Genomic DNA, 13128 nt, shown 5'->3' with positions numbered 1-13128 from the left:
ACAAAACTGTAAACTCTGTATATGCTGGAAATCATTTTAAGCCAGGGGTTAAATACACTCTAAGCACCCCTAGTTCCAGCACCTATACCAGAAACTGCACCACACACAGTAAAGCAGTTCCTATAGCAACTCCCTTTAGGCTAAGTAAAACAAACTGCTCATTAGCAACACTCTCCTCTAAGCACTACAAAATCTGGGCACACTGACCAGTAAAGAAACTTGTAATCCAGGAACAAAAGTATTGTGTCTACATGCTACTTATATCTACATGCCAGAAGTGGCCTAAAAGTTACTATCTAGTTCCAAAATACACATAACTATAGTTAAAATATATGAATTTATATAATCTTCTACTATCTCTATAGTCTCCTGCCAGCTGCTGCCTCCTCCCTAATTTCCTGGAACAGCAGAATTGAAACTTAGCCTCTTATAGATGCTACATCAGTGCAAAATTCTTTGTTTTGGGAGGACAGCCTACCTCAGACGCATTACCACCATGAGCCAAATAAAAAAAATGATGAGACGGGCTTAAAATAATGGAGAGAAAGATTGTGGGCCTTCTATGTGCCTTTGCTTTTTGAACCTTGGGGATACACTCAGGTCATATTTTCAGTTTTTTCCCTGCAAACCTGAGGACTTGAAACATTTTTTACATGAAAGCTGGTGTGTTTTACACTACATAGTCTATGTTGATATGGCTATTGACAGCATAGCCCCCTAGTTAGATGCAGCCAATACATGCAGAAGTATTTCTGTTGGCATAACAACAGCATCTCCCCAAACAAAGCCCTCGGACTCAAAGCTTGAGCAGTCGTGCCTAGTAGTCAGAGCAGTGGCAGTCAAGAGACCAAGAACAAGCCAAAAGACGTCTCATAGACTCAGACTTTAAGGGTAGAAGGGATCATCACGATCATCTGGTCTGGCCTCCTATACATTGCAGGACACAGAACTTCATCCATTCAGTTTTGGCTAAATTATAATCCACAATCACTAGCTAAGACTAGACTCCAGTATCCCAGAAAAGCTCTGATGCATCCAAGGAACACGTCCGCAGGTGGCTTTTGACAGGGAAGACTCAGGTCCTTTTGTTCTCTTTTAATACCAAATATATCAAAAGCAATCATGTGGCTGTCCCTAAATTAAAAAAAACAAAAACAGGTACAATCATTCCTAGGGTTGGCAGGATATTGCTGGTGATTTGTATCCCACTACAGTCAAATCACCACTCAACTAACAGACCTAACAAGGAAGTGTACCTGACTTAGGCTCTTGGGGTGCTATCCCACTGCAAAAATTAATTAGAAACTGGCTTTAAATAGATGTTTAACTGACACTTTCAAGTCACTTCCACAGTATTGCCAACCCCAAATGTTCAAAAATCATAAGATTGCCTTTAAACTCATGAGATTATGTGCAAATAACAGCTTTAGTGTTTTTATTTCCCTTCTGCTTTTGAGCCTTTATGCTAGGATCTCATTTTGTAGCTTTCACCTCAACTGTAATAAACAGGAGTGCTGACCAGCACCCAGTGACAAAGGGGTTAAACTCAGGGAGCTAGCAAAGGTGTTAGCCAAGTGCCTGGAGAACCAATTGAGATAGAGTGTTGAAATTTGAATTGGATATAGGTCCCCTGCCTGCTTTCTTTGTGTGGGAGAGATAAACCAGGAGTTGAGAGACACAGAATTATTTAAACCCAGGTAGGACTACTATGTCTCCAAGGAATTTGGGGCATGGGAGTGGACGGAACAAAGAGAAAATTGTAAGTAAGTAAAAAGAAAAGTGAATCTAGTCATGTTCAGGGTAATTTTCTTTTATTTTGTGGTTTGGTTTGAACTGCTCTGCGTGATTCTATGCCTCCCTCTCCCCATTTACTACTTTGCATTGTGCCCAGAGACTTTTCTCTGTGTTTTAATGTTTTCCTTAGATGCTGTGTAACATCTAGCAATCAAGTGTGCTTCCTCAAGTGTATCTTTTGTTTTGTAATAAAAATCACTTTTTTAAAGATGATATTTGATTCTTGTGTCCTGGAAGGTATCTGGAAGATCTGTTAGTCTGTGTGTATCTGCATGCCTCAGACTGAGGGGGTCAGCTACTAGAGACTGCAGCTTATTTTTCTCTTTTATTTTTTCAAGATCTTTGGGCAAAAGAGCTTGGGGGTACCCTCGGGGGTGGTTTCAAGTGTTCACCTCTGATTTTTAGGGATAAAAAAATCACTTGTTGGTAGCAGTGATTCCCCAGAATTTGTGCATTGTGATTCTGGGGGGAAGTTTTTGTAACCAGTGCCTGTAGAGGCATGGTTTTGAAGCTCTCTTGCAGGCCCTCCTCACCTTCTGCACTCTGAGAGTCAGATAGGGAACAGCCCTGACAACAACCATGAGGACTAGAAACTTCATTTTTCTTTAGGAATGGAGGCTGAAATCATCACGTAGTCCCTTGATTCCAGGAGCTGGGGTTTTAAAAGAAACAATAATTACCATGAGACTCACAACAATGCCATGAGAATTAGCAACACAGCTTTCACTTTGTTTAAAGGCAAGTTACTTTACACACAACACTATAATGACAGCATAGTGTAGATATATCCTAAAACTCACTGGAGGCTGTGGCTCAAGCCCTAAAAAAGGAAGGTAAAAATGTCACTTTGCCTTTCTAAATGGAAAAGAAAAAAGAAAAAAAAGAGTTAGGAAACCTGCTTCCTTTCTATTTATAACTAGAGCAAAAACATAAGAATGGCCATACTGGATCAGACCAAAGGTCCATCCAGCCCAGTATCCTGACTGCCAACAGCAGCCGAAGTCAGTTGCACCAGAGGGATAGAATAGAACAGGGAATGATCACCAGATCTCTCTCCTGTCACCCATTCTCAGCCTCTGACAAAGGCTAGGGACACCATTCCTCCCCATTCTGGCTAATAGCCATTGATGGACCTAACCTCCATGAATCTATGTCGCTCTTTCTTGAACCCTGTTAAAGTCCTGGTCTTCACAACCTCCTCTAGCAAAGAGTTCCACAGGCCAACTGTGCTCTGTGTGTTTTAAACCTGCTTTCCATTCATTTCATTTGGTGACCCCTAGTTCTTACATTATGGGAACAAGTAAATAACTTTTCCTTATTCACTTTTTCCACAGCAATCATGATTTTATAGACCTCTATCATATCCCCCTCTTAGTCTCCTCTTTTCTAAGATGAAAAGTCCCAGTCTTTTTAATCTCTCTTGATATGGGACCTGTTCCATACCCCTAATCATTTTTGTTGCCTTCTCTGAACCTTTTCCAATGCCAAGATATCTTTTTTGAGATGAGGAGACCACATCTGTATGCAGTTTTCAAGATGTGGGCGTACCATGGTTTTATATAGCAGCAATAAGATGTTCTCTGTCTTATTCTCTATTCCTTTTTAAATGATTCCTAACATTCTGCTTGCCACTGCACATTGAGTTGATATCTTCAGAGAACTATCCACAATGACTCCAAGATCTCTTTCTTGCGTAGTTATAGTTAAATTAGTCCCCATCATATTGTATGTATAGTTGGGGTTATTTTTTCCAATATGCATTACTTTACATTTACCAACATTACACTTCATTTGCCATTTTGTTGCCCAATCACTTAGTTGTGTGAGATCTTTTTGAAGCTTTTCACCGGGGTGGGCAAAAGGGCCTCAGTGAACTGAATTCAGCCCACCAGGTGGGTTGACCTGGTGGTTGACTCTAAGCACCGCATGCCCGAGGGAGGAAGCAAGAGACTTTGTGCTTCCCCGCGCCCAAGCCAATCAGAAAAGGGGCAGCGCGGGAGCAGACTTCACACGCTTCTCCTGCCCCCAAGCTCTGATTAGCCTGGGGGCAAGGGAGCGTGTGACGTCTCCTCCCACCCTGCAAGGGTTGTGGCGCTTCTAAGCGCCGTGTATTCCTTGCAGGATGGGGGCAGGGTGGGAGGACACTTTGCATGCTCCCCCCCACCCGACTGGCTGAGGGCAGAGGAGAGCATGCGAAATCTTCTCCCACCATCAGACATGGGAACTTAGGGGAACCACCAGCTGTTCAGAACCACCAGCTGGGGGAGGGGTGGCGGGGGCAAAGACTTCATGCACTCTGCCACCCTCAGACCTATCAGGGTCCGCGGGTGGGGAAACATGGAAGTGTCCTGGCCCCAGCCCTTCTGCATGAGGCCCCAGTCAATAATTCAAAAATTTCTGAAATGGCCCCAGGTCAAAAATTATTGCTCACCCCTACTCTTCACAGTCTGCTTCGTTCTTAACTATCTTGAGCAGTTTAGTATAATCTGCACATTTTGTCACCTCACTAAAAGTAGACTTGTTAACTTTTCAGGGCATTGATGCCTTGGCTGAAATTCAGATAATTTATAAATAGGTTGAAAAGAATTGGTCCCAGTGAGGATCGTTGGGGGGATCCCACTAGTTACCCCTCTCCATTCTGAAAACTTGCCATTTATTCCTGCCCTTTGTTTCCTGTCTTTAACCAGTTATCAATCCATAAGTGGACCTTCCCTCTTATTCCATGACAACTTACTTTATTTAAAAGCCTTTGGTGAGGAACCTCATCAAAGGCTTTCTGGAAATCTAAGTACACTATATCTACTAGAAGGACTTTCTCAGGTAAGAATGGTGCCCAGATTATTTCAAGCCAACATTTGATATTGACTATCAGTAAATGCTGGAAACTGACCAACCTTCATTCATGAGCAGTGACTGATTGTCAGTTTTTTCAAGTATTTTGATTTACTTTTGTAAACCCACACTCATATTCACTTGTGTGATGGAAGGGAAGGAGAAATATTTTTAGTTAGTTCATGGATTGGGCCTATTGACCGTGAAGGAGAAAACTAATTTTATTTCATCTAATGCTGAGAAACACACTTAAAGAGGAACATTTGTGGTGAAGCAGTGAGCTAGACCTTGAATTGAATGCCATCTATGACATTAACTTGGTGATTGCCACTGGCATTTATACTGAGTGGGCTACTGAGTACAGTATCTTTTACATATTCATTACCAGATGTGTCAGTTCTTATTTTCCAAGAGTCATCAAGTAGAAATCAAATATCTGCAAAGTAGTTTCTGGCTATTTACAGCTGCAAATCTACTTGTAATATCTCATATACTGCTGACAGCAAATGAAGAACATGCTTTGCCTATCAACTTTTATGTTAACACCTTGATATTTCAAAATGCTCACTCATCAAGGTGGCATATTTCATGAACTCTTGCCATGTGATAAAGAAAACTTATGTTGAGCTGCCTAAAGATCTAAATTTCTTCCAAAAGTAGACTTGTTAACTTTCAGGGCCTTGCTGCCTTGGCCGAAATTCATTTTTGTCTAGCTAACTTCCCTCTGCAATCTGACTATTATAATGTCATTTCCTAAATTGTTGCATAAAAGATGCCCTATTTTATGCAGAGGTGGATACATTTCAATGGTAGACTGCTATATATGTTTATATAGTTTGCAAAGCACTTTGGGCTCTCCAGGATAAAGAGGAACTATATAAATGCAAAATACTTAAAATCTGATATCTGCACACAATAGGTCTTGCTACTGGAAAGCCTTGACTCAATGGGAGTTTTGTCTAAATTAGTAACCACAGGACAGGTGAACTCGTGAACACATATTTGTCTATTTTGAAGTGCAACTGTCGTCATAGGACCATAGGCAAATACAATTCCTAAAATAAGGTTGTATTTGGCATTCATTCCAATGTTCAAATTCAAATGCATCATTGTATTTCATATCTATATATTGTAGGGTAGGAGCTAATAAAAAACTCAGTATTTGCTTGCCTGAAGGAAATAATTGCAGTATGATGGTGCCTCCTGTTTTAAATAAGAGATAGCTGCCTGCACCTAAAATACTCAGCATTTACCCTCTCTCAACTCTATTTAGAAAGGAGCTAAAATAAGCATAAAGCTCTAGGCACACTGGCTAGCCACTAAGCTGAACTCAGTCTCTGTAACAACCAATTTTAATCAGTTTTTAATCTGTCTTTTATGGTTCTGGCTAAGCTAATAAATAAATATGCATGTGGATAGGTTTGTTAGATGGTGAATATTTCTATATAATGTTAGTGAGCATGCATGAGATGAGAATTATGACAAAGGTCACCACAACATACATATGAGGGGATGAAAATATTTCTCCTTTTTTGACAGATATTGCCCATTTCAGATGTATTTCTCATTTTTAGTACAGGGTCTCCTTCTCAGAGGTAGAATCTACTAAATGGAAGATGCTCTAAGTTCATTTGTTGGGTCATGTTTATGTAGTTGTTCTGTCACACATTATACTAGAGACCACACTTGGAATTAGTGGGAGAGATCTGGCACAAGTTAAGACTCCATGACTTGTCCTTACAAGATGCAATAATTCCAGCATGTGATCTGATAAAGTTAAGCCAAACTTTAATAATACATACATTGTTCATACTGCTGGATGTTGTGTTGCCTTTAGAACAATACTATAGCCAAAAGAATTTAATGTACAAGAGTTAATTCAGATTACTTTGGGGCAAAATGTGATTTTTACATACAGAATGCCATTTAATGGGATAGTTTGTAAGTTGTTTCTGCTTTTTTTTAAATCAAAGCAGACAACAAATGATCAAGCTTGAGGGAATCCCTAGAGTAAGTGCACAGCAGGCAGCTGTCGTCTCCCCATCCTTGAGTAACTGTCATTGTTTGTTCCCTTCTCAGCAACAGGTACATATTTTTTAATCGCTCTTCTCCTGGGTTTTTCCTTTATGAACTTTCCATTTCAAATTAAAAATTAGATGCATAGAAAAATACTGTCATTCACCAAATACCAAGATACTTAAGCATAAGTCAAGAAGAATGTAATGGTGTTAACAGCCAAAAGGTGCCTTTAAAGTTTAATTTACTCTTACCACACGCAATAAAACCAATGCTAGATAATGGCTGTTTTCTTTGGAGACGATCATCAAATGAAATAAGGACTTGTTTGACTGAACAGGAGAAAAATTGTCATTTTATTCCTTACACAGATTATCATATGCTTTACCGTAAAGTCATCTGAAAAAAAAAATGGGAAACTCTTGTAGAGCTTCTCGTTCAAAGGCTGAACTTCATGTTAATAGGTAGTAAAGCATTTCACAAATACCCTTCACAATCAAGATATCCAATCGTTACCATTATTTCACACACTTTAATAAGAACACATCAAGGGGAGAATATACCCCTTTAACTCTCCATGAATTATCCAAAATATGATGTCTAAACTCTACTCCCATCTCCTGTACTGTGCGTAGCAACCTAGGATGTTTCAACCAAATAGCACTGCATTTATAATCTATACCATCAGTCTTTGTTGAACTGGTGTCAAATGTGGATATATATGGTAGGCCATGCAGATGGACACTTTGTTCTAACTCTCTCCCTGCCTAACTCCACCTGTAAGACAAGCAACAAAGTGAAATTAACAAGATGTGGACTTGACCAGAAAGAGGTGGAGGGAAAAGAAAAGCCCTCTTCTCTCTCTCTCCCCTCCATCTGAATTGAACTCAGCTGCACAGAGAAACTGACTAGTCACTCTCAATTTCACTTTGCAGCTTCTTCCTGAGCCAAGATCTTACACAGGGAAACGCACTCATTAAGGTCATTCAGCTTCATACTTGCTGCAGAAGGTATGGACAGACTGCAAAGACAACAGCTCATGGTTCCCTTGGCAAACAGAACTTGGTAGTAAAGGTGGGGGAGGGAACGAATACCAAAAAAAACCCCAAAAAAGGGAACAAAAATTAGTGTGTGAGAGAGGTGGAGGAGGAGAAGAGATAAGAAAAAGTGGTAGTAAGAACTCAGAAATAGAAGCGATGAAAAATGTAGATGAAGTAAAAGATGGGATGGAGAAAGACAGGCTAAACTGCAGCCCCACTTGTAGAGCTGCGATATACATTTAAGTGCTTGATGAAGTCTTGTGATGCTCCCCAGGGTTACCCAGGGTTGTGAGGCACTTCCCCAGCACCTTTCTTCTCTCTGAGTGAAGCAGTCTCATCTGAGCCTGCTGCAGCTCAGCTCTCTGAACTGAACAAGCCTCTGGCAATGATAGCCTTGTCTTCCAGGCTTCCACAGACAGGGCTTTTTCTGTTCAGCCTAGTAACAGCTCACATTAACTTTTGAGTATTCCCTCTGTACCACCCAGCCCCTATCACTGCAGGTTCATAGAAAATACCAGTAAGCTGTCCCCAAAAGAACAGTGTGCACACAGCGTGGCAGCCAGGTACAATTCAGGATCAAGTCATGGATAGGATCACAGCACTGAACTACATATTTATAATGAAAATAATAAATTTATTATCAAAGATTAAAATTCAAGAAATACTAAGGATAATGGGATCAGAAAAGATTATATAGAAAACAAGAAAGTATACCATGCATCTCATAAACTAGATTTTAACCAGCTAAAATCCTTGTCTAAAGTAGTTTCTCCCAAAGCCAATTTTTTGCAGAATTTTCCAACAAGCCCGGTTGACAGCCTCTTCTCACAGATGCAATCACATTGCCTGATTTACATCCTGAAGAGCAGGACAACAAAATGCTTTACTTGTCACCTTGTTCTTGTTCTAGAGCAGTAAACCTTTGAAGCACACTCCCAGATAAAATCTCTTCCCCTGATGCTTATTTTTTCTGTTGACTTACCACTAAGAACAAGAAAGATTAACTGATTAACCTGTAAGCATCACCCATAAGAGGTGATACTTACCATTTCTGATTAACTAGTGTGGCCTGATTAGCTGTCTGCATTAACCTGTAAGCATCACCCGTAAGAGGTGATACTTACCATTTCTGATTAACTAGTGTGGCCTGATTAGCTGTCTGCAATGGGGGGGTTACTGCAGCCTGTCCATAGCGGGCGAAGGGGTGCTCCAGCCCAGCTTGGCTGGAGCATCCTGCCTTAACTGGTTAACCAGTTAAATGGGATTTTACATCCCTACTTCCCATGTCTCCCTCTTTTTTTATTAGCATCCATTTCAAGCTAGTGATGGGAGAGAGCCCCATTGTGAAACAATATACAATGCTCAATGTACATCTCAACTTGCTAGATGAACAAACACTCCTGATCTGAAACCTCTCTGTGTTGGTGATTCATACCAGGATATATTTTACCAGGACACACAACTTCTCAAATATCATCTATCCATACATCTCACAACAATGATAAAGATCAGTATGACATATGCTTGTACTAGATACCTTACATAATATTCTTTATGGATCCATACTATGAAAGTGGTGTTTTACTTGAAGTGAGCTGTGAAGCCTGTTAGGAATTGCTGACACCACCAATGGGCCTCTGTGTCACAAGAATGTAATCTTTGTTATACCACATGCTACAGTCATCTGAAGAAGTGGGCTGTGCCCACAAAAGCTCATGATACCATCTACATGTTTTGTTAGTCTATAAAGTGCTACCAGACCTTTTATTGGTTTTTTAAGTTTATGCTATAGTGTATCTTTGTTTTAGAGTTTTTATTGCAAAGCTTTAAACATTACAATGAATACAAAGTTTTAAAAAAGAGGTAACTACTAACTAATGTTAACAATGTGAAGTTATTTAATGTGTTATAGAACTTACCAAATAAACGCTGATGGAAGAGGAATTTTCCAGCTATCAGTCCTGTGAGAATGGCAAGTAGCCATAGAAGCACCTTCAGAAACCTCCAGCTTCCTTCTCCAGGGTATTTATTTGTTACAAAGGAAAAGCAGTTGCCAACAACAATAACATTGGCTTCTGTCTGACTGTGAGATACTGGATCCTCAGCAAATATTAAGAAGTTAAAGAAGATCACCAAATAAGCCACAATTAGGCGAGACCACGGGTGCTGGAAGTAGTAGCGGAAGTCCTTACACATTCTTAAATATTTCAGTGCAGTTGTTTTCCTGTATATAAAAGATATATCAGTACATTGTCACACAACCAATCACCATGGAATTCAGAAGCAGCCTAGACATTTCAAAAGCTAAATTTTAGTGATTTACTTTTGATATTCCTGACTGATCCAGTGATAAAAAGTTCCAATCAAAAGTGTATCAAGGCAAAGAAAAATTAAGACTTCCTGCTAATTTCCATAAAGCCATGCTATACTATAAATTTTAGCACATCATTTTTATTTTTAAAATGTCTACGTTCTTTTAAAGTAGACATACATCAACATTAATGTGGCATATGAATATAGGTCAGCACAAAACATGTTATATGACACCTGAAATTCACACTTCTTGACTTATGCACTCAAAAATATATAAAAAAATCTCCACAAATTTTGATTCCAAACCTTTCTTCCCACATTCTAGCTCTTCTCTGACACACATACATAGGTGCTGGACCTAAGAGTGCTTCTACACCACCTGGCTTGAGGTGATTTCTGTTATATACAGAATTTATTCAGTTTGGTTAAATGGGTCTCAGTATCCCCATTTTAAAAATTGTTCCAACACTCCTGAACACATACATACAGATCTCAGGCCTACTAGTAAATCCACTCCATCGCCTTTTGAAAAGAACTTGAACTAAGTCCCCATGAAAGCCACATAGTCCATTCTTTCATCACGTGCAAGATTTAGGAGTCTCCCAATAACAGCATTAGAGATTACTACACATGGAGTAATGGACAAATCCCAGAGTTAATCTTTGAAGGGCATGACCCATTGATATCATGAGTGTCTTCCTACTAAGTTCAATTGGTTTGGGATAAAGACCATAATGAAATGCAACCTTATAAGCAGGGCATGCCCAGTTCCTGCACTTCAAAACACTTTTGTTTGAATACAAGAACAATTCTGATTTTGAAATGCTGTTAGTTATTAGAGCACACATTTATATTTTTTTGCCATGTGGTCTCTGTCAGAACTCTCCATCTACATATTTGTCTCTCTGTTCATAATAAACAAACCATTTCATAGTATTGGTTCATTGTGTATTCATCCATACACCAAGCCAGGAGTGCTATAGAGTACTACAGTCAGTCAAAGCATCCAGACTGGGGTGGACAGGGTACTGGAGAGGAGAACTAATCCAACAATTCCTTTTACAGAGTGATCATCTAAAAATATAGCATACACAACTGAACAATACAGTTTTTGTCAGTATTATACAAACTAGAAAAAAATAAGATGCTTCCTGAAAATGTTTATGGAATAATACTTGGTTCAATTAAAAACATAAGATAAGTATATAGCTCTTTGTGTAGGAACTTTAAAAATCTGATTTTTCTTATTGTCAGATTCCAATATTCAGTAAACATTTAAAAGAACAGATGCATTTATGGGTCAGGGCAACAATGTCAAACTTCATATAAAACAAAAATTATATCAGAGAAAGCACATAATATATTAGCATGTTTAAAAGTTGATTAGCCAGTAGGAGCAAGTATGTCATATTTGAAATAACATTATGAATTGAAGAAAGTGACTTGAAGTGAGAAGTTGTTACTCAAACAATCTAAGGACATAGACAGACCATTAGCAAGGTCACAGATTGAAAAAAAAAACAAAAATGCCTTCCACTACAAAGTCAATGCATTCCTGTCATTTTTGTGCTACCCTTAGCTGTGAAGAAAAGTTGTAAATATTCTATTAAATTGGAAATCTTAAATTTAAGAGATGGCTAGCAAACACAAGACAAAAATGCATCCACGAATCTTTTAGCCAAAAGGTTAACTTAGAGGTACCACATAGTGAGCAAAAGACATATCCTAGTGGATATTATTTGGTAACAACAGAACCAATGCGTTAACTAGTTGCACTAGGTTAGCAAATAAACAGACGAGTCCTCTTTGCATCCAGCAACGGTTTGGAAATGTGGAGCCGATCTAAAAACAGGTGTGGGCTCAACATGTTTATTGAGCCTGTTTTATTTCCCGGGCAATGCACGGAGTTTGCTTTTTAGAATTATTTTGTTAGCACTAAGTGGAGCTCGTCAGAGACCATCGGTTTTAAGAGGAAAAACAGGACCTGCTCCCGGAATCCACCCCCACCCGCGGGGGGACAATTCCTGCCCACATGCTGGCAGAAGAGGAGCTGCCCTCTCGCGCGTTGGGGCGTCACGATGCTCACTGCACCAGCCCCTTCCCACGGGGAAGACTCAGTCCCGTTACCCTGCGGTCACGGCCGCCCCCGGGGGCAGGCGGAACTCCCTCAGCACAAGAAGGGGGAGGGGGGAGCTGGGCTGTTGCACGCAAACACAGACGCAGTTTACTCACCAAGCCACCTTTTGCTCCAAGGGGAAATTGCTACTCGAGCCAGGCTCCGGCTCCGGCTCCGCCAGGGCACTGGCAGCTGCTGCAGAGGGCTGGCCCGCGTCCTCCTGCTGCTGCGCCGACCTTACAGGGCCTCCCTCCTTAGCGGCAGCCTGCGCAGCGCGCCCAGCCTGGGACCTGCCGCAGTTGGAATCCCCGCGCCAGGGCAGGAGCTGGGCGGCGGCGCCGCGGGCCGAGGGCTGGGCGGGAACCGCGCACACTAGCAGGGATGCGGAGGGAATCTCATTTCCGCCGCTCGGGGCGAGCCGCTGCATATTACCCGCCCCCCCCGGCTGCTCTGGCCTGAAGGAACGGGGCGCCCGGAGCGGAAAACACGCGTGGGTGCCCCGCCGGGGTTCCTGCTCTGCGGGTCTGTAGCCAGGCGCCACCTGTGCAAACGCAGCCTGCAGCTCTGTAGTGCGGGCGCTGCCTTTGCTCTCCTACACACCGGGTGCCCCCTGGTCTCCCAGGCCGATGCTGGAACTGGGAATCACAGCCAGGGTGCCAATTCTCTTCCACTATTTGATCTGAGGAAGTGGGTCTGGCCCACTAAAGCTCATCATCTAATAAACCATCTTGTTAGTCTTTAAAATGCTATATAGTCCCTTATTTTGTTTCAAAAGCAGTTGTAAGGGGAGAGGGACTGGCTGCTCTATCCACATGGAAAGGCTTCCCATCACCCAGCTCTGGTCCCTGAATCTTGTATGAACTGTTACAAAGGGATGAATTAACCCCTGTTGGGGCAAATTCTGAGGCATCTCTGCAAGGCCCCAAAGCAGTTTAAAATATGGGGCTAGTAACAGTGGAGGCTCCTTTCAAGAGGACTCAGCAGGCTCTGCAGGTTTGGAAAGAGGGCCTGCACAGC

General features: G+C 41.2%; 1 protein-coding gene across 2 annotated transcripts in view; it reads right to left on the bottom strand.

The window, feature by feature from the left end:
* TMEM117 (transmembrane protein 117) overlaps window positions 1–12714 on the bottom strand; it is a 372578-nt gene extending 359864 nt beyond the window's left edge. Inside the window, exons 1-2 of one of the 2 annotated variants that reach the window (XM_006126495.4) lie at window positions 12228–12714; window positions 9602–9906 (exon numbers count right to left, since the gene is read on the bottom strand). In XM_006126495.4, coding sequence (XP_006126557.3) covers window positions 9602–9906; window positions 12228–12538 — 616 coding nt within the window. In that variant the 5' untranslated portion in view covers window positions 12539–12714. Of the gene's footprint in view, window positions 1–9601; window positions 9907–12227 lie in introns of those variants that run through there. The other variant, XM_075930343.1, reaches the window with a different exon arrangement.
* Window positions 12715–13128: the final 414 nt, after the last annotated feature.

Source organism: Pelodiscus sinensis, chromosome 1 (genome assembly GCF_049634645.1).
Source record: "Pelodiscus sinensis isolate JC-2024 chromosome 1, ASM4963464v1, whole genome shotgun sequence".
NCBI classification, from domain to species: domain Eukaryota; kingdom Metazoa; phylum Chordata; order Testudines; family Trionychidae; genus Pelodiscus; species Pelodiscus sinensis.
Note: the sequence above shows the minus strand (reverse complement) of the source record. Positions and strands in the feature narration are given on the sequence as shown.